This window comes from Papaver somniferum, chromosome 7, assembly GCF_003573695.1.
Source record: "Papaver somniferum cultivar HN1 chromosome 7, ASM357369v1, whole genome shotgun sequence".
In the NCBI taxonomy this organism is placed as follows: Eukaryota; Viridiplantae; Streptophyta; class Magnoliopsida; order Ranunculales; family Papaveraceae; genus Papaver; species Papaver somniferum.
The window spans coordinates 242,509,430-242,532,016 of record NC_039364.1 but is presented as its reverse complement, the minus strand read 5'-3'; the positions used below and the strand labels follow the sequence as shown (position 1 = coordinate 242,532,016).

Genomic DNA, 22,587 nt, shown 5'->3' with positions numbered 1-22,587 from the left:
TTATCCTTTGAATTCCTTTTAGATACAGATCCATTCACAAGAAATACAAAAGGCATACCTCTTAAGTTCATGTAGTAATGGTTTAGTACTTTATTCAGCAGAGAAGCCAGTTTCCTTTCCAGAAGAGAATTCCAGCTTTTACTATGTATGCAATCCCATGACCAAACAATGGGTTTCCCTCCCTCCTCGACCGCAGAGTAATGGTTCTGATCATAAAAGGCTCTGCTGCACTGAATTGGTATGTGATGCATCACTTGCTCATTCTAACTACAAGGTGGTTTATATCGATTCGCCCTTTAGAGCCACCACCTTACAGTTGCAAATCTTTTCTTCTGACACCGGTGAATGGAAAACCTCTGAAGTTCCAAAGCCTGATGTATTGTATGATTTTTCTGAAATGATTATCCGTCGTGGTGTCTTGTATTGGCCGGCTGAAGAGAATTATACTCGTAACAAGATCCTCATAGCTTATAATCTAAAAAACAATGCAAGCCAATGCAAGGGAGTCAGATCGTATTTTCATAAACGGAATGATCGTATTTTTTAAAGGAGTCAGATCGTACTTTTTTCGGCGATTCACAAGGGTCCATCTATTATGATATTATCTCTATCTCCGATGGACACAATGGACATACACACTATGACGATTACTACGATGAACCGACAAGTTATAAAGCTTTTATCGGTATGTGGCGGCTTGAGGATGATACTAATGGAGAACTGAACTGGAAAATGGTGCACCAAAGTATTGAACTTAAGGGTTACAGATCATCCAAAAAAGTAAAGGCCATTTATATCAATCCGGTGGATCGAAATGTTCTCATCATTGTTGACCGTGGTTGCTGTCTTACTTACAACATTACAACTATAACACATAAAGTTCTACGTGGTTGTCCTATTCCATCCAAAATCGATGACCACGAGTTACGACCAATTTTTATCACACCCAAGTCAACAATGATTCCTTAGATCAAATGATAATATCTGATTGCATATGTTACTTGAATTTTAATCTATGCATTATATTGTAGTAATTTGGAGTATATTACTTGGTTAAAATGTAATAGGTTTTATGCAATGTGATTCCAACTGCTGATTCTGTAGAGATCTACCTGTACCTGACTTAAAAGGGTTTTCAAGGATGGGATAATTAAAATGGGTTCAATTTCCATGAGGCTGGATAGCAAATCAAACACTTTTTTTTGTTGTTGTTGACATGCACTCGGATGCTTCAAGCATCTTAATTAGAGTTTTGTTCTTGTCATGTCTTTATCTGAGACTCATCACATGCCACGACACATCGTCAGACTAAAACAAATGCAAACACGCTTTAGGGTTTCACTGTAGGACCAGCCTTCTTGTTCTGCAATGAATGTAGAATGTCTTTAAAACTTAGTAGTGGTAGGTGCTCTTAGCATATATATAGACATAAGATTGCAGGGTTTTATTGTTGGAAGCGGAGGTTTTAATGGTAGTTCGGGTGGTGATGGTGGCTTTACACATGTGACTTAACTGGGTTGGATGTCAAAATTAACGGAATGGGACATTTTTCCAACTATTTTTAACGTTGGGACAGATTTCCAATATTGCATCTTATATTAGGGCATTTTTCCAATTTTCTCAAAAAGAAATGCAAGAAGGAGAGACCGGAAGTAAGACGTGAAAGAAAAACCAAAAGCCATTCACAAATACACCGAAAACAGCAAAACAAGCATTCAAGGCAAGGGCGACCCAGAAAATAGTGTTGGGTAGGGCTAAACATATGCAAAAAATAATTTTTTTTGTTCAACAAGATAATCAAAGTTTTACCAAAGAAATTATAAAGTAGTACCTTTTTATTGATGCATATGTCGCTTGTCCAACAACCAAATCCCGATCATTTCATAAGCTTTATAACAATCCGTGGACTATATATCATCTCACCTGCAACGCTGCAACATAAATCTCCAAAAACCTTACAATATTCACCAAGTGGTTAGCTCCATAAAATTAACAAAAACTTTCAACAACCAAGAACCCCTTCACTTTATAGCAAAAAGTTATATCCCATTAAGATTTCATAAGCGTTTAAGTACAAAAAGTTACATATTTTATAACAAAAAAGTTGTTATACATTAGGATTTATAAGTGGCTAAGCTAAGTACAAGTATAACATTTGATCCGACGATCTATATATATATATGCATAACTAGCTATAACAAAATATATGCAACCCGTATATACTAACTGAATTGGACCTTTCGTGGTCTCAATGAAGCAAAGTCATCTATGATAGAGTCACATGACACTTTTTCAGCAATTTCTCTTTCAGCATGGACTATCATACAATCTCCAAGAAACTCATTACCCATCTTGTTACGAGGTACCGTTTTCACAATATTCATACATGAAAATACCCTTTCTGCACTAGCTGTTGAAACGAGAAGAGTCAAGACAAGGCGAATTAATCTATTTATCAAATCATAGGCATTTGACTTACCAGTTTCAGCCAATCGCTGACATAATTCAGCCACAGTAGTCATGTTTCCAAAATCTGGATTGTCGGCAATGTCTAACTTGTAATGTTGTAGTTGGCTTCTTAAAACACATACCTCTTGCCCCGTGAAATCATCAGGGTAAAACCTTTCTGCGAGACTGCAAAGTGAATCAATGTCAAAAGCTTTATAATTTTCATCCGGACTGAAAGCTGAACAAAGCACAAGTAGCTCCATTGATTCCTTTGTGAATCGATTGCTTAGCTCCAATAGGTGAAAATCAATGACAACATTAAATATATCAACGCGGTAATGATGTTCAATAGTTATATGGTCTTTCTGCTGACAAGAACGACCCGTACCCATCATATATCGATCTGAAAATTCAGGAAGGACAATGTCATGTTCATCACAAAAACTTTTAACATTTCCAAAAAAAGTAACCCAATTTTTGTCTCTCAATTCTTGAAGAAGCACTTTTGTGGACTTGACCAGATTCATGGCATTAACAATGTCTTGTGTTTTCTTTTGCATAGCTTGACATAGCACTTCTGTTACCGCCATAACACTTCCCACCAAGTGTAAGATAAAAACAAACTCAAAAGACCTAATTGCAAGATAAGCACCTTTCGACATCCCCCTTATCTTAGAGATGTTTCCATCTTTCATAACATTTTGAAGGACTATGCAAGCTGGATTATACATACGGATCAAACTGAATACAGAACCAAAATGTGAGCTCCAACGAGTATCTGCTGCCCGTTTCAAAGTACGAGTTTGATTGGCTCCCGAACCAGTCTCAAGTTCACCATCAGCTAATTTTGTGGCGACCTCTAATACTGCTGCAGATTTCAATTGACTGTGACGCTTAGGAGAAGCCCCAACAAGCTTGACAATAACCTTTAACTTCTCAGAAAACAGATAAACATCTTGCTCATCTGTAGCTGCTTCTACTAATGCTAGTTGTAACCTGTGAGCAAAGCAATGGACATAATAAACATATGGACAATCTCTAAGAAACAATGCCTGCAACCCATTCCATGCTCCTCTCATATTACTAGCACCATCATACCCCTGACCCCGAATATTTTCTACTAAAAGACCATGTGAAGCAAGAGCTTCGGAAATCTCCCTCTTTAAAGTTAATGACGTGGTGTCCTCAACACTTCTGACTGCAAAAAACCGCTCTCTAATGCAACCATTAGTATCAACAAACCTCAGAACAATAGCCATTTGCTCTTGAACTGATGAATCTTGTGCTTCATCTACAAGAATACAAAAATTAGCATCTCCGATTTCTGCACGAATAGTATCCTTTACCTTGTTAGCGAGAATATGTAGAATTTCCTTTTGAATCTTCGGTGAAGTATACATTGCCTTTCCAGGTGCATTTCCTAAGACAACTTCAGCAATCTTGTCATTCAATATGGCTACATATTTCATCAAACCAATAAACTTACCACGATTTGTTGACTCTAATGACTCATCGTTACCTCTAAAAGGACATGCACGAAGACCAAGCACTCTAACTGTCTCAATTGCTACCTTTAGTCGTAGCCTGTTCTTTGCTATAAGATCCTTACTTTGTTTACGAAAAACGCTATCAATATGGCGAGATGGCCTCCGAAGATTTTCACAAGCTTCCACAGCTACCATGTGAGAAGATTTGATATGTCCAACATGTTGAACAAATGAACATGTAGATACCGTCTTATTAGAACCAATATGCTTGAAATCTGAGAAACCTTCTATTGTAAATGCAGGCCGCTTAGGTGGATCCGTTTCAAAAATAAAGCAAGGGAAGCAATACGCTTTGTTCTTTTCGATAGAGTACTCTAGCCATGAATGTTATCTCAGCCAACTATATTGAAAATAACGATCTTGTCTTCCATCCCAAGTAGGAGGATATTTGGATAATCTAGGTTTGAAAGGTCCCTGTCTTAAATAAGCTCGACGTACCTCATCACGTTGATTCACTGGATATTCATAAATTTGGCGCCGCAAACCTGGATCACGCTCATAAGTACCTCCATTTCTTTGAACTGCAACTTCTTTGGCTTTACTAGATATAGTTGGTTGAGCATATGATGGATTCTTTTGCTGCTGAGAAGTACCATGTTCATGGTGTGATGATGTAGGCATGCCAACATTGTCAGTAGAAGGAAGCAGCTCACTTGATTTATCACCCCTTTTAGGCTTGAAAAATGACTTTATCGTTTTTAACTTCTTAGCCGGTAGACGAAAATGGTCGAGTGACATTGTCGAATAGGATTAGTATATACCTGAAATTGTAAATAATCATATCAAACTATCAAAGTATTGAAGCAAAAACAAGGAGTAATTACAGAACTATTGAATTTAAAACTTAACTCCAATTTGGATGAGGTATAACAGTGGAAAAGCTTTCCAATCAGGTATGAACTATAATTAACAGTGGAATCAAATTAAGAACACCCACATTTAAGTGAATCCTAATTATTCAGCAAACCAAAAAAAAATCAGCAAAAAAAAAAAAAAACCTAATTATTAACATAGCAAGAGAATCCTTGCAATTTCATTATACTAAATCGTTGATCTAAGATAACAAAACTAGAACTACTGATATTTATTAAGAAATATCACCATAACTCCATTATCCAATCTGATTAACAATACAAAACCCTAGATTGACAAGGTAAAAAAAAACGAAAACTACACAGTACACACTATAAATACCTTGAAATTTTAATCGAGCATCCTGCAATCTTGTTTACAAACTTCAAATTGAATAATTGATTACGATCTTCCCAAAATCAGATCGATCAAAGTTAAATTGAATACTAACATAGATAGGAAGTCCTCTTTCCAACTCTTCTTTACTCTTCGAGACTTCTGCCAAGCAAAAGAAAAAGGGGAATATCTCACACGTATCAATTTTTGGTTGTCCATATTTAGTGCCGGGCTAAATATATAAAAAGAAGCTAATCTGGATGGTACACAGTATACCTTAGAAATTAGTTTTCAAATTTGGGGAGGGTTTATAGCCCGGGTTAGCGCAGCACTGGACCCGTCCCTGATTCAAGGCCCATAATATCCTACAATTTTAAGGTAATTAACTAACAAGCTTCATCAACGGGATTCAACCCACAAATGCCCTACCTGATGTTGTTGAGTTCTTATACGGAGTAATAGAATTAGAGCGACCAAACATCCTAAACATGAACAACTTCCACATGAACCTAAAGATACAAAAGCACTACCTCTTGGTAAGGGAAAATGAACACCATTATGCTGGCATTGACACTTAGAGAATATATGAACCCTCAAAACTATATACTTTTGAAAATTCTAAATTGATATCAAGGGGACGAAACACGTCTATACTATACTACTGCATTCAACAACAATAAAAAATCTGAATAAACCTTTCGAGTCGGAACAATAATCCTTACGGAAAATGGTTCATTTGTCCAAATATTTTTAAATCACGGTTCAAATGGACGAGTAAAAAATAGTTTTGGTGAAATGGCAAAAAAAACAAATAGTAAGGATGAAACTGGCAAAAAAAACAAATATTTTTAAATCACGGTTTCATCCTAACTTAAATTTAAAGAATAGCAAGGATGAAACTGGATACATCCTGTGTAAATTAAAAATAAGAAAAAATATTTGAAAATGGGCACGATGAAACTGGTTACATCCTGCCTATTTTTACATTTTTGTCCATTTAAACAATATCAAAATCTAACTGTCCATTTCACCCAGGAATTGTTGATTTTGATCTTTTTAACCAATTTTGTGTAACCCTTAATGATCGAAAGGAAGATTAATGATAAAGAAATGGATCAAACAGAAAGTTAGGCAAATTCAATGTAATTAACATGAGAAATTTGTAATGTAAAAACAGCCAACTGCATAGACTCACCATTTCGCATTTCAATCTCCAGTAAAAACAATTTGTTGGGGATAAGCAAGATCCAAAACGGTAAGCATTCTACAGTATAATGTTTGATGCATATAGGAAACCAACAACATAAAACAAGCAAAAATTAGGATAAATTTTTGATGAGGGCGTTTTTGGAAGGGAGCATGAGGGACAAATGATATTTTCACACATGTACTTGATATTAATTGATTCCCATGAATTTTGTTTCCAGATATACCAACAACAATTAAGAAAACAAATTTTTCCTCCAAAAACACATTTATTTTCTAATTTTGGAAACATAATTTTTTTCTCTTCGTAGTTCATTAATTTTGTGGGTTGAATCCGGTTGATGAAGCTTGTTAGTTAATTACCTTAAAATTGTAGGATACTATGGGTCTTGAATGCTTGTTTTGCTGTATTTGTGTACGACTTTTTGTTTTTTCTTTCATGTCTTCATTCCTGTCTCTCCTTGTTGCATTTCTTTTTGGGAAAATTGGAAAAATCCCCTAATACGAGATGCAATGTTGGAAATTTGCCCCAACGTTAAAAATAGTTGGAAAAATGTCCCATTCCGTTAACTTTGACATCCAACCCAGTTAAGTCACATATGTAAAGCCACCATCACCACCAGAATTACCATTAAAACCGCCGCTTCCACCACCGGAACCTTAAACATGAACCCTAAACCCTCAATCCTGGATTTTGAACCCTAAACCGTGAATTTTGAAGGATGTATTTGTCTTTTTATTCGTGTGTGTGGACTCACACATGTGACTTAACTGAATTTTTGATGGAATGGAACATTTTTCCAAATTTTTAAATGTTGGGGCAGATTTCAAACATTGCACCCCGTATTGGAGCATTTTCCCGATTTTCCCTTTCTTTTTTCCTTTTTGATACAATCTTTAACTTGTCTTTGACTGTTAAGAAATGACTCAAAGTACAAATCAAATTCAACTTGCCTTTCAATGTAATTTTAGTGATTTTGTCTTACTAGCTTGTATCGTTTCTTTAAAGAGTTAATTAGGTTGGACATTTATTTAGCTGAATGAGTTAGCTAGTTGCTGTCTTGCCTACAACATTACAACTCTGACACATAAAGTTCTACGTGGTTGTCCTATTACATTCAAAATAAAAGATCACGAGTTACGATCAATTTTTATCACACCAAGCCAACATTGATTCTTTTGATAACTCCCTCCTGAATTCTCTATACCTGATCTCATTACTGTAATAAGTGCACCTGATAAGTTTTTGTCGAACATAAATTAGCTTCTTTTTTTAATGTTCCACATCCTAAACCCCTGGGGCCTGGCTTCATTGATTCAATACCTCGTTCGCTTTTTCATTGGTCGGAGAGTGTGTGGCATTTTTACCATGTACATTCCATCAAAAAAAATTTACTATGTACACAGTACACGACTGGCACCTGCAAGTGGAAGTTAGATAACCACTGACATCAAAAGGGTCTCCAAGGAGGGGATAATTCAAAATGGGTTTAATTTCCATGAGATCAGACACTTTTTTTTGTTATTGACATGCACCCGGATGCTTCAAGCATCTCAAAATATTGTTTTCGTCATGTCTTCTATCTGAGAAGTACACATCATATGGCTTGGTTCGCATTAAAGATTAGTCAATGTAATCACCACTGCGCATGATCATCAGACTAAAAACAAATACAAACTAGCTTTAGGTTTCACTGTAGGGTCAATAGAACCAGCCATCTTGTTCTGTAATGAACGGTCAGCTAGAATTCAAAAGATCAGAAAATGTAGTTTTGGACGAATAAATGCAGAATGTCTTACCTGTAAACTTGGTAGTAGTGGTGGTAGGTGCTCCTAGTATATATAGACATAAGATTGCAGGGTATTATTGTTGCAAAAAATGCAAAATATTGACTTCAGAGCCTTACAACTTGTTCTGTAGTGGTCCTAGTGGGGGAGTACTGAGCTTAACTTGCAGAAATAGAACTCAACTTTAAGAATACTGAGGCCAGTAACTTCTACAAAAAGCACCCTGATTGGACTTTAAGACCTCACTTTATGATTAAGGTAGGTGGTTTTAGATGAAAATGATCTGTATTACTACAAAAAAGACCCCAATTTATGAGTACTTGTGCATGAATAGGTCCTTAAGAAGATGACTTGTAGTTCACTCTCTTTTCTTAAAATAATTGAAGAACGCGTCAGTAATTAATAAGCACTCGCAAACCTCAACTCCCACTATGAAGTAATACCATATGAGGCAAATGCAAGTGTAGCTGCAAGAAACTTCCTTATAAGTTCCTTCACTAAAATCCACTACATAAACAAATCTTCTCTCTGCATTTTATTCATCTACAGTGTGAGAGTTAAATAACATATCAATGGAGTTGTTTGAAGATCCTGAGTTCTTGAATGCACAAAAAAGTATCAAAGAATTAGTGAGAGCTAGATCTATCAAAGATGCGTTTAAAATCACAGTGAAAGCATCTCCAATGAAATTCTTCTTGATATTTTTAATTTTCATTCTCCCTCTCTCACTATTCCAACTCTTGTTTGAAGCTAATACTCGATACGTATTCGATATCTTTACATGGGATCTGTATTACAGATCATCATACTTAGTTTCTGATCAGAAGCTCGTTAGCAAATCTATCCATGATTGCGTCTACCTTGTTCTCTTCTCGGCCTTCTATCTTTTGTCTACCTCTGCTATGACCCTTATCATAACATCTGTTACCAATCCAAACCATTGTCTTCCATTTCTGTTCTTTTCGCTATTCCTCGTATCTTCAAACGTCTTGCCATCACCTTTTTTCATGCCTTGCCTCTCATTTTCCTGATCTACACAGCTTACTTGGCTGTCTTTGCTCTGATGGCACTTATCATTTCTGGGATTTATACGGTAGCGAGAACTGATCATTATGTCCTGGAATCCCTCCTCATCGTAGCTATCGTCTTTCTTACCATCGGTTATTTTGTCGTCTTGGTTGCTCGTGCACGTACTATAGCATCGTGGAATTATGCCAACGTGGTTTCTGTTCTTGAACCAAATACATACGGTTCAACAGCCATAAAGAAGGGTAAAGAATTCTTACAGGAGAAAGAAATTATAAAGACTATTCTTCTACTGCTCCACTTGGTTACTGACGTATTTGTTGGTATTGTACACTTGGTTATGCTGTGTGATATGAGCATCAAAGTTAGGGTTTTGATCATCTCGTTATGTGCCATCGCATTGGCAACCGGAAATTTCTTGGGGCTAACTGCTCATAATCTCATGTATTATGTGTGCACAGGTTATGATAGTCAAGTGATTGGCAAAACAGTATCTGATGACTGCGTTTTCGAGAGACATGAGTTCGGTAAAGATAATCATGTAGAAGGCGATAAGTTGGAAGTTTAAGCGATGTGTTCAGAATGTTATATATGAGGCTATTCGGAGTTGCAAACGTTATTTTCTGCTTGTTTTATGTTGTTGGTTTCATATATGCGTCTTAGATTGTAGTGTGGAATGCTTATCGTTTTGGGTTTTGCTTATCCCCCCAACAAACTATTTTTGTTGGATGTTGAAATGCAAAATGGTGAGTCTATCTATGTAGTTGGCTGTTTTTATGTTATAAATTTCTCATGTTAATTAAATCGAATTTGCCTAACTATCTGTTTGTTCCATTTCTTTTATCATTAATCTACCATTCGATCATTAAGGATTGTTGTTTCGACTCGGAAAGGTTTATTCAGACTTGTTGTTGTTGTTATTGTGTAATCTAAACAAAAAGACAGACTTAGATACTGTCAGAGGGTATAGTAAAGACGTTGTCGTCGCTGGATGAATGCATTACCATATCCTGTACCCCTCGGTCTCCTGGCAATCAATTTAGAAATTTCAGAAATATACATTTGTTAGGATGCATTCTCTAAGTGTTCATTTCCCTTACTGAAAGGTAATGCTTTGTATCTTTAGCTTCATGTGGAAAACGAAGATTGAATCAAAATCTAGGTAGAGGAATGGAGATGCTTGTTGGCTGGTTTCCAGTGTAATTGTGCGGTAATTGTGTGGCTTTTGGCTTTTTGCGTGTTTGTCAGGTTTGGCCCAATTTGGGCTTTAGCTGCCCTAGTTAGTTTTAGTCCTCTCCTTTTGCATTTCATTTTTCGTTTTTTCTTTAACATATCTGAGCCAGTCTTGAAAAAATTGAAATTATAAAATGATAAAGCATTCCGAGTCTCATCCAAAATATGTAACTAGCCCAATTATTTTCCTATACTAGAAACCCATCATTCAAATCATATACTTGGATAACCCATAATTAGATAAACTTCTATACCCATAATTAGTTTATTACAAAAGTAACCTTATCTAAAAAAAAATTCTAATAAATCGATAACGGTCAGCGAGTTATAACCTCAAAGGTGTCACTATCCATCCATAAAAAACCCATCAAAACAAAAGTAACACAAAAACCCAAAAAAACAAAATTAACATAAAAACCCCAATGAATTTGATTAAACCAATTTTGGTTTCATCATAAAATTTGACTAAACCAATTTTGGTTTCATCATAAAATTTAATGAAACCAATTTTGAAATTTGGGGTTTTTGTATTAATTTTTAAAATTTTGGGGGTTTTGTATCAATTTTGTTTAAGATGGAGCTTTAATGGATCCCAACATTTGAATGGGATTTTTGTACCACAAGTTTGGCCACCTTGGGTTTTTATGACTAGTTTTGAATCGATAAAATCTAAATAGATCAAGTAGCAAATTTTATTTTCTCCGGCAATATCGAAACTGCTTAGATCTGATTAGATCTTCAAGTATCTAAATAGATCCGAGCAGTAATAGTATAAATCTTAAAACCAATTTAGTTCTAGTTACTATCGTAGATTTCGCCCAAACCCTAAGTTTCATCATGCCTGATTTGCCGATTTTCGGCTAAATCTCCTGGTTTACCGGCCTATTTGCACTTATTAATGCTTCGATTGATGAACCTGTTCCTCTCTTTCGCTCTATCATAGGATTCTCCTTTAATTTCACTTCTTCATCGATCCGTTGCGCCACCTTTTCATGATTACATCTACGTTTCTGAATTAAGATCATTTAAATAAGGTAACCTTTATGCAGCAGGATTGTTTTCCACTCATATTCTTTCCGGAGTACCGTGCGTTACATGAGCTTCTCTCTGACCTTTACCATGATTCAAGACCTACGCAATTAAACCCTTTTCAGTTCAAAACCTTTTCCTCTAGAGGTGTTGATTTGTTCTATCTATTATATCCAGAATTGCTAAACCCTTTTCAGGCATCTTGGAGACAGATTTATCTATTACCGTAGACTTTTTTGTGTGATACAGATTTGTTTATTAAAGTCTTCGACTTTGGGTCGTAGCAACTCTTAGTTATGGGTGAGATCAGCTAAGGGAATCAAGTGCGTAGTATCCTACTGGGATCAGAGACGTAAGGAGCGCAACTATACATTGGATCAGTGTGAGATTGATTGGGGTTCAACTACAGTCCAGACCGAAGTTAGTTTGTAGTAGGCTAGTGTCTGTAGCGGCTTAATACAGTGTATTCAATCTGGACTAGGTCCCGGGGTTTTTCTGCATTTGCGGTTTCCTCGTTAACAAAACTTCTGGTCTCTGTGTTATTTCTTTTCCGCATTATATTTGGTTCTATAATCGAAATATCACAGGGTGTGCGTTGACTCGATCAATTGGGAACTCCAACCTTTGGTTGTTGATTGAAATTGATTGATCCTTGAACATTAGTATTTGGTACCGTCCAAGTGATTTCTCTTGTATTCAATTAGACTCGCATATTTCTATTTGCTTGAGTAAGTATTGAATCGAGAAAGTGAGATATAACTCTTTGATATACTTTCATTAAGATTGAGTCTGACTGTCTAGTTGATTCTCTTAAAATTATATTGGAGTTTGTCCATACAAATTGCTAAGCGAAATATTGGGTGTGGTTATTAGACCTCCCGCTTTATCAATTGGTATCAGAGCAGCAAAACATGTTTAAAGACCTTACAAGTCGGTGTTTGTAGCGATCTAACTCTATGGACGATAAGAATATCTCAAATAACGCAACATTCAGAGTCACCCTTGTGAGTTTCAAAACCTGAAGCTTCCAAGAAAAACTTTGTTCCTGGTCCTTTGACTGAATCTGCATTTAACTGGGAAAAATCTCTTTATGTACAATTGGATGATCTTTCAGATGACAGTGATTCAGAAGAAGGACAAAGTATTGATGAGGAAGTCTCTCAAATATATCAAGCTTTTTGACCATGTTTTGAAAGAAAATAAGTCAACTACTTGCTTGAGTAAATACATGGCACCTCTCTGTCAAGAAAACAGAAAACTGAGAAAACTCTTTAAAGGTTATGATTGTGGATATAAACTTTTATAATCTATCGTTAAAGATCGAGAATAAGAAGTACTCTCAAAAGGGTCTGAATATAATAATCTTCTTCGAAATCTCTTTGTGTTGAAAGAAAGACTTGCACAATCTGATTATGATACCCTATCAGTTTAATTTGATGCTTCTCAGCTCTTTAATCCCAACTCATAAACATAAACACATCTTTTGCCAAGTTAACTCCGGTGGGTTTGTTGTTTTTGAGATTTCTCCCACTATCCCTGAAGTCTTTGTGTTTGCTTTTAGTCCTATTTGTTCTGATTGGGCACCATTTGCTCTTCTGGAATGGTGGTGTTGGTTCTTTATCGTAATCCTTGTTGTTCCTTGAGTTTGAATTCTGAAAGGCGTTCAATTTGTGGAAGTGCCTTGTTGTTAGAAAGTTCAGTTTTATTTTCTTCTCATTCAGGTTTAGACTTTGTGTTCTATAGTCTGTTTTCTTCGTCGCGATTCATGATCTATGTTTGGAGAGATTTCTAGACGGAGTTAAGGGAAACAGGGCAAATTTTTGGTGAGACAGTGCTTGATTCAGCGACCACCAATTGTTACTCCTTCAAAGCATCTTTTGGAATGATAATTTATGAGAGTCTATATTTAAGGGTTTTCTTCGGCATCTACAACTTTGGACAGGCAAGGGAAAGTTATGATAGTTATGTGGTTTTTTGCAAGACAGTATTAGTGGTTGCTCTTCAGTCTCAGCTACAATTTTCATTATCTAGGTCTGGTCTGGTTTTCTCACTGTGCTTAGGGGTAAGCAATGTTACTTAACAAGATGTTAGTCAGCAAAAACCATAACAACCACAACGTAACTATCAACAACCGCCTCAGCAGCAGAAGCATCTTTAGATCCCATGAATTCAACAATATATAACATATGAAGCTGTTAGAGCATTGCTCGGTCGAATTCGCATGCGTTGCTATCTCAAGCATGTTTGTCAATATTAGTGTTCAGAACTATAAGTCTTGATTACTAGCCTATTAGAGCTAAGGTCTTGGATTAGGATAGAATGTGTAGTTGAGCTCAAGACTCCATGGCAATCATCATAGAAGACAAAGGACTACTCAAGGAACTGGTGGATCTTCATCGACTAAAAGGTATGTGGAGACTTGAACTTATCTGTCACTCAAAAGTCTATTTACTCTATCTCCTAATCTTGAAACAAAAGTCGTTTTGATATATAGACTTTCATTATACACATTTGCTATTTCGAGCCGAGTTTATCTCGCCTATCTATTTCTCGAAATGTTTGTTGGTAAGCTTTCGCTTTAGCCGAATTCATCTTTACCAAGTGACGAAAGTCATGTTATGTTTCAATCACTTTGAAAATTGCTCTGACGAAAAATGGTATGTGAATAACGACTATATAACGTTCTCTGAGAATGTTTCAATGATTGAAATGAGAGTTTAGATTACATAACCATTGGTGGATATAAGCATTGTTGTGGAAACACATATATGCGTAAGTCATATTCCTTGAACCAAAGTTTGCTAACTTTGTTGATCAAGTGAAGTTGGAAGTGGCGTGAGCCAAGTCCGCGAACTTGCGGAACTTCTCGGCCCGAGATTTTCTGCTGGAGTTTGTGTACTCCTTCCATGAGCTTAAGTCCGTTAACCCAGTCCGCGAACTTGAGCAGGTTATATCTAAAGTTGGTTGTTCTTGAACTAATGTTTAAATAAACTAAGGAATGCTTTTGCAAACCGTGGCTATAAAGTTCATGAACCGATTCGAGTGAATCAAACCGATTTTGCTTCAATTGTGTCTTGTGTAGTTACATAAGATTTCCTTGCAATTGAACAACTCTCTAACTAGTTCATTTGAGTCATTTGAACTAGTTATGGTAAAGAAGAATAAGGTTGGTATGAGAGTAATCATATGGCTAACCTTTTGGTTAACTTGTTGAACCAAAAAATGTTAATGTTTGGGTACGGTTCATAAACCCAAAATTGGACATTTCATTTGTGTGTGACAAGCTAAGTTTTCGATCTAATGGTTGAGAAATATTAGCTTGAATCTAACCAGGTTTTCATCTAACGGTGAATATTGAATGCTTTGTTACTAAGCTAACATTGATTGCAAACCCTGATTTGAAAGTGTATATAAGGGAGAAATCTAGCAACTGGGAAACCTAATACCCACACATCCTATGTGATACTAGTTGTGTTAATCTAGAGTCGATTCTCCTTTAACCTTTGGTTTCTTATTCTAAGCCAGGTTAACGACTTAAATACTTCATTGGGATTGTGAAGCCAGACCGATATTACTTTTATCGTAGTTGTGTGATCTGATCTTGCTGATTCTATCGTACGAGTACAATTGCAATAATTGGCTTGAGATTTCTATCTCCGATAGGAAAGATAAAAAGTAATCACAAACAAACTTCGTCTCATCGTTTGTGATTCCGCAATATCTTTTTCACTGCGTCGATTAAGATTATTGTGAGGTGATTGATAATACTGAGTTGTTCTTCGGGAATATAAGTATCGTGTTATTGATTGGTTCCTGTTCACCTTGATTTATCAAAAGACGGAACAAAACTCGTAGGTATATTCGTGGGAGACGGATTTATCTATTATCGTAGACTTTTCTGTGTGATACAGATTTGTTTATTAAAGTCTTCGACTTTGGGTCGTAGCAACTCTTAGTTGTGGGTGAGATCAGCTAAGGGAATCAAGTGCGCAGTATCCTGCTGGGATCAGAGGCCTAGGAGCATAATTGTACCTTGGATCAGTGAGAGATTGATTGGGGTTCAACTACAGTCCAGACTGAAGTTAGTTTGGAGTAGGCTAGTGTCTGCAGCGGCTTAATACAGTGTGTGTTCAATCTGGACTAGGTCCCGGGGTTTTTCTGCATTTTCGGTTTCCTCGTTAACAGAATTCTGGTGTATGTGTTATTTCTATTCCGCATTATATTTGTTTATATAATTGAAATAATACAGGTTATGCGTTGTTCAATCAATTAGAATATTCGACCTTTAGGTTGTTGATTTAAATTGATTGACACTTGGATATTGGTCTTTGGTACCATCCAAGTTATCTCTCTAGTATTTGATAAAGACTCGCAGATTTCTATTTGCTTGAGTATATATCAAATCGAGAGATTGAGATATAAACTCTTTGATATACTTTTTATCTAGATTGATTCTGACTGTCTAGTTGATTCTCTAGAAAGTATATTGGAGTTTGTCCATACAGATTTCTAAGCGAAATATTGGGTGTGGTTGTTAGACCCCCGCTTTTTCAATTGGTATCAGAGCAGGCAAACACTCTAAACCTAATAAGTATGTGTTTGTTCGTTTCTTAAAAAATTTCCTATGGGAAATTTATTTGGAAAACTTGCTCGTGGCATCTGTAACGCACGCCAGAAGTCCTTAAAGATTGGTCAAGGATTGTTATTGTTAAAACCTCCGGGTTTACATGATAATCTCATTTCATCTAAAAAGAAAAATTTAGATGATGAGATCCAATCTAAAGGAAAAAATAAAAAGAAGGAAAGATTGAGGAAACGTTTGTCACGCTCAAGGATATGGACTCTCACTAGATTAACTCTTGATCTCTTTGAGGAATACTATCATAATGGATCAACTGATAAAGATCTATTTAGAACGTTCAAAGGCGTTTTTAATCTCTTAGAAAAACTTAATTCTGTTAAGTCTAAGAATCCTTCCGAAAAAGGTTTTGTACATGATAAACCATAGAATAATATTGTACAACCTAGAATTCGGAAAAAATTTCCTTCTAGCCAGATTAAACGAAGATAGAAAGCCCTGACTGCCCTGATTATCATCATTATGTTGATTATGTCACGGGGACTGTTCACGCATATCAACCAGAAATATTGCATGAGAATTCCTCTGCATATTATGACTCTTGGTAACAAGTTTGGCACCACCCCAGTTGTATATATCTTGAAATGGGGCAAGAAATGTTGAGTTGTGTACAATTTTGCTATTCTCTTTTAGAATACCAAATAAAGCTTTATACTGCATCCATCGTCTCTCTCAAAAGTGTGTTGTCACGGGATGCATAGCCTTTGATGTGTAAATGTTAAGAAAATCTCACTTTCATTGTGTGGGTCACGGTTCACAAACGTGTCCAAGCCCATCTTTGGTCTTATAAAGAAGAAGTTCGTGCACCCTCTTCTTCATCACCCGTCCGCGTACGTGAACCTCTAGGGTTTTGTGTGTTTTTCTCCATTGAAGCCATCTTGGAGAAATTGAAAGAAAGGGTGTTAAAGTTTCACTCCAAGTAAGTAAATTCCTCTTGTCCCTTTCAATTTATTAGACCTCATGATGAATTCTAAGGGCTCAAAAAGGAGCTCCAAAAACTCAAATACCTCTAGCATGGATGTTCTTTGTGACCAAAACTCTCTTAGGATTAGGTTTGTGGATGATTCTTGTGCTAGAATTTTTGAAAAGATTTCATCTAAAGGTTTTATCCTAGAAAAGCAATTGGATTTCTCTAGTGGGCATGAAGAGGATTTAGCTTGCTTCAAAAAATTCAAGCTTGGAAATATCTTTGATGGTAATGGTCAAGGTTTTGATTCTCTCACAAGAATTTTCTATGCCAACATTCATGATGTTGATACTAATAAGATGGAATTCAAATCCATGATAAATAGAGAAAGTTTTCTTGTTGATAGAGAATTAATTTCAAAGATTACCAACATTCTGTTGGGAAACGTGCGTCTTCCTAGACCAAGTGAAGAACGTCCATCATGTGATGAAATCTCTCTTGGGCTTTGTGGGAAGAATAACTTGGAATTAAGGGAAGCTTCCTACTAATGATCTTAATATCTCGTTGTTGGCACTTGGGAAACTTGGTATCCCCAATCTTTGTCCCTCCACAATTGAGAACTCTTGGTGGAATCATGAGTTTGCTGAATTAGTTTATTTCCTTGAATCGGGTATTCAAAGTCTCGATATTTGTGGTTTTATCATTTATCAAATAATTTTGATGACTTCACCCATCAAGATGTTAGGCTATCCTTGCTTGATTAGACAAATTTTCCATGATCGTGGTCTTGTTTCGATTGGAAACTATCTAGGGGTTTCCGAATTGGTTCGTTCGTGTACCTTTAGACGCATAAGGGAAAATGTGTGCAAAAGACAAGGATATGCTTCACTTAACGATTATGACCCTACCACTTTGAGTCTTCTTCAAAAAATTCATAAGTGCGTGTATAAGGTCGATTCAAGGGTGAAGTGTGTCCAAGAACATGTCTTTGGTTGCAACGAAGTTTCCCGAGCTCAAGGAAGAATTGAACACAATTCAAGCATCTTGGAGTATCTCCGATGAGGAAGAAGATGAGTAATTTTGTGTTTTTAGTTCATCTAGTAAATCTTCTATATTTCTGTTTTTGTTTAGAAGAATAACTAGAGGTTGGAATAGCCATTATTGTGATTACACATAACTATGTCCAACATTTTCATCTTCATGTTTTTAGATTTATTGGCTTAAATTCTAAATTGTTTGGAAGATGATTTTTGCAGTATTAATCTTTATGGTTTTATATTGCAATATTGTTATGGGATATGTGTGTTTGCGTCCGTGAACTTGATTTCCCCATATCTTGTCAAAAGTAAAGTCGTTCATGAATTCATATGCATGTATTGATGAAATAACGAATGGACTCTTGACAAATACAAAAGTTAAGCCTATATTGTCAATTATTGATGGAAGATAGGTTAAAATCTTTTGTTTGCATAGATTATGTCTATTAAATGTCGTTACGCAAATAGTGATGGAAAATAGAATGAATCCTTGTATATTCCGCAGTAATTGATCTTCCCTGATCCATATTTTATGTATTACTGTGTGGCTTCGTAATGTGTCTTATGTTGAGCACGAAACAACCAAGTTGATTATTTTTATGATTAGCTTTGTTGTTGTTCCATAAGGTACTTTATGTCGAGCATTTTGAACTAAATTAATCATCTTGTTTGGTTATTTAGTTATGACTCCATAAGTCTTCTTATGTTTGAGCGTCCATGACTAGGTTGATTGTTTTCATGATTAACTTAGTCATTGCTCCATAGACTCTCTTATGTGCGTATGACCAATTAAATTGATTACTTTTGTGATTAGTGTGATTGTGTATTTCGATTAGATTAATTATGGGATTACCTGTGATTAATCTAATTGAGCGCTCTTAAGTCTCCATAAGTTTACTTGTGTTGAGCATTTTCGGTTAAATTAATCATGAACTTCTTGTGGTTAATTTAATATTTTGGATTCAAATTCATACTTGTATGTGATTTGTTATGCCCAAAGAAATCCTTCTTTTCTCTTTCGAAATTAAGGTCGCTCTTGTTGTTCCCTTGGGAATGACATATTATGGGGGAGAGTTCTTTTTGAACTTCCGCTTAATTTCCAAATCTTTGTGGGGAGTGCGGCTGTGGAATATTATAGGGGTTATCTTGTATCTTTAAACTGCTTGATGAATGCATTTAGCTTCGGCTTTATGATTGCATCTAAATAAGATGATGTGTGTTCTTTCTTTTGGTCATGAAATATCTCTTTCGGAAATTTCATTAAGATCCCGTTCTTGTACCTTTGCCAATTATATTGACAAAAAGGGGGAGAATTAATATGTAGTTCACACTACAAATACATATGGTTTTCATATCATTATGTAAGGGGGAGTGGTTTCCATGTGAGATGGAGTATTGACTAAGGGGGAGTGTACATATCACCATAGTATTATTGTTGAAGTTGTGATACAATTGAACTTTGACGTTGTATAATGATACTATGACATTGTATAACAATGATTGAGAACTATTGTTTTCTTGTTGTTGTAGCTACGGATTTTCAACAACGATGATGCTAAACTTACAACCTTTGGCATCATTGGAGTACTTGGAAGTGACGGAGATTTCGAGTAATGTTGAAGATTAGGCATGTGGAATAGGAGCTACAAAAGTTAATTTATTTTTTGTATTCCATATGTATTAATAGTTTTGCCACTAAAATTGACAAAGGGGGAAATTGTTAGAGCATTTCTAAGTCGAATTCGCATGCGTTGCTATTTCAAGCATGTTTGTCAATATTAGTGTTCGAAACTATAAGTCTTGATTACTAGCCTATTAGAGCTAAGGTCTTGGATTAGGATAGAAAGTGTAGTTGAGCTCAAGACTCCATGGCAATCATCATACAAGACAAAGGACTATTCAAGGAACTGGTGGATCTTCATCGACTAAAAGGTATGTGGAGACTTGAACTTATCTGTCACTCAAAAGTCTATTTACTCTATCTCCTACTCTTGAGACAAAAGTCGTTTTGATATATAGACTTTCATTATACACATTTGCTATTTCGATCCAAGTTTATCTCGCCTATCTATTTCTCGAAATGTGTGTTGGTAAGCTTTCGCTTTAGCCGAATTCATATTTACCAAGTGACGAAAGTCATATTATGTTTCAATCACTTTGAAAATTGCTCTGACGAAAAATGGTCTGTGAATAACGGTTATATAACGTTCTCTGAGAATGTTTCAATGATTGAAATGAGAGTTTAGATTACATAACCATTGGTGGATATAAGCATTGTTGTGGAAACACATTATGCATAAGTCATATTCCTTGAACCAAAGTTTGCTAACTTTGTTGATCAAGTGAATTTGGAAGTGGCGTGAGCCAAGTCCGCGAACTCAGCCCGCGAACTTGCAGAAATTCTCGGCCCGAGATTTTCTGCTGGAGTTTGTGTACTCCTTCCATGAGCTCCAGTCCACGAACTTGAGCAGGTTATATCTAAAGTCGGTTGTACTTGAACTAATGTTTAAATAAACTAAGGAATTCTTTTGCAAACCGTGGCTATAGTTCATGAACTGATTCGAGTGAATCAAACCTATTTTGCTTCAATTGGATCTTGTGTGGTTACATAAGATTTCCTTGCAATTGAACAACTCTCTAACTAGTTCATTTGAGTCATTTGAACTAGTTATGGTGAAGAATAAGGTTGATATGAGAGTAATCATATGGCTAACATTTTGGTTGACTTGTTGAACCAACAAATGTTAATGTTTGGGTACGGTTCATAAACCCAAAATTGGACATTTCATTTGTGTGTGAAAAGCTAAGTTTTCGATCTAACGGTTGAGAAATATTAGCTTGAATCTAATCAGGTTTTCATCTAACGGTGAATATTGAATGCTTTGTTACTAAGCTAACATTGATTGCAAACCCTGATTTGAAAGTGTATATAAGGGAGAAATCTAGCAACTGGGAAACCTAATCCCCACACATTCTGTGTGATACTAGTTGTGCTAAGCTAGAGTCGATTCTCCTTTAAACTTTGGTTTCTTCTTCTAAACCAGGTTAGCGACTTAAAGACTTCATTGGGATTGTGAAGCCAGACCGATACTACTTTTATCGTAGTTGTGTGATCTGATCTTGCTGTTTCTATCGTACGAGTACAATTGTAATAATTGGCTTGAGATTTCTATCTCCGATAGGCAAGATAAAAAGTAATCACAAACAAACTTCGTCTCATCGTTTGTGATTCCGCAATATCTTTTTCGATGCGTCGATTAAGATTATTGTGAGGTGATTGATAATACTGAGCTGTTCTTCGGGAATATAAGTCTGGTATTATTGATTGGTTCCTGTTCACCTTGATTTATCAAAAGACGGAACAAAACTCGTAGGTATAATCATGGGAGACGGATTTATATATTATTGTATACTAATCTGTGTGATACAGATTTGTTTATTAAAGTCTTCGACTTTGGGTCGTAGCAACTCTTAGTTGTGGGTGAGATCAGCTAAGGGAATCAAGTGCGCAATATCCTGCTGGGATCAGAGGCATAGGAGCAGAACTGTACCTTGGATTAGTGTGAGATTGATTGGGGTTCAACTAAATTCCAGTCCGAAGTTAACTGGTAGTAGGCTAGTTTCTGTAGCGGCTTAATACAGTTTGGTGTTCAATATGGACTAGGTCCCAGGGGTTTTCTGCATTTGCGGTTTCCTCGTTAACAAAACTTCTGGTGTTTGTGTTATTTTTTTCGCATTATATTGTTTATCTTTATAATTGAAATATCACAGGTTGTGCGTTGATCAATCATAGTAGACATATCCGACCTAGTTTGTTGGGTATGACTTGATTTATTCTTGGACATTGGTCTTTGGTACCGTCCAAGTAATCGCTTTGTGATTAGGTTAACAGATTTTTTTCTCTAAACGTTCTAATTGCAAAAGAAAGAGAGATATAACTCTAGATATTATTCCTTGATTGAGTTTAAATCTCGGATTTGTATTGAGTTTGTCCATACAGATTGCCTAAGAAAAAAGTGGTGGTGTATTTTGGTACCCCCGCGCTTTCACGCCACCTCCTTTCCCATATTTGTTCCCACATTTTTTTCTCACCTCTAATCCGATCGTAATACAACTTGTTAGAGCACTGATCGGTTGAACTCGCAAGCGCTGTTATCTCAAGCTTGTTTGTCAAGTTTAGTTGTCAAAACTATAAGTCTTGATTTATAGTCTACTTATAGCTAAGTCTCGGATTAGGATAGAAAGTGTAGTTGAGCTTTAGACTTCACGGGTTTCATCGATTGAAGATGAAGAACTACTAAGGATCTTGTGGGACTTTACCAACAAAAGGTATGTGGATACTTGAAATCATTTGTCACTCAAAAGTCTATCTACTCTATATCCTATTTGATACAAAAGTCGTATATCTATATAGACTTCGATTATACACATTTGATATTTCGAGCTAAGTTTAAATCGCTTACATATTTCTCGAAATATGTATTAGTAAGCTTTCGCTTTAACCAAGTTCATCTTATATTCTTAACGAAAGTCAAAAGA

The 22,587-nt window shown here is 36.0% G+C and overlaps 1 protein-coding gene across 1 annotated transcript; it reads right to left on the bottom strand.

Moving 5' to 3' along the window:
• Positions 1–2,222: 2,222 nt before the first annotated feature.
• LOC113296275 (zinc finger MYM-type protein 1-like) lies at positions 2,223–4,733 on the bottom strand. Its single transcript, XM_026544587.1, has 2 exons — positions 4,434–4,733; positions 2,223–4,241 (listed from the first exon to the last, which is right to left on the bottom strand). Exons 1-2 carry the CDS (start codon positions 4,731–4,733, stop codon positions 2,223–2,225), a joined length of 2,319 nt encoding a protein of 772 aa, XP_026400372.1.
• Between the last annotated feature and the right edge of the window lie 17,854 nt (positions 4,734–22,587).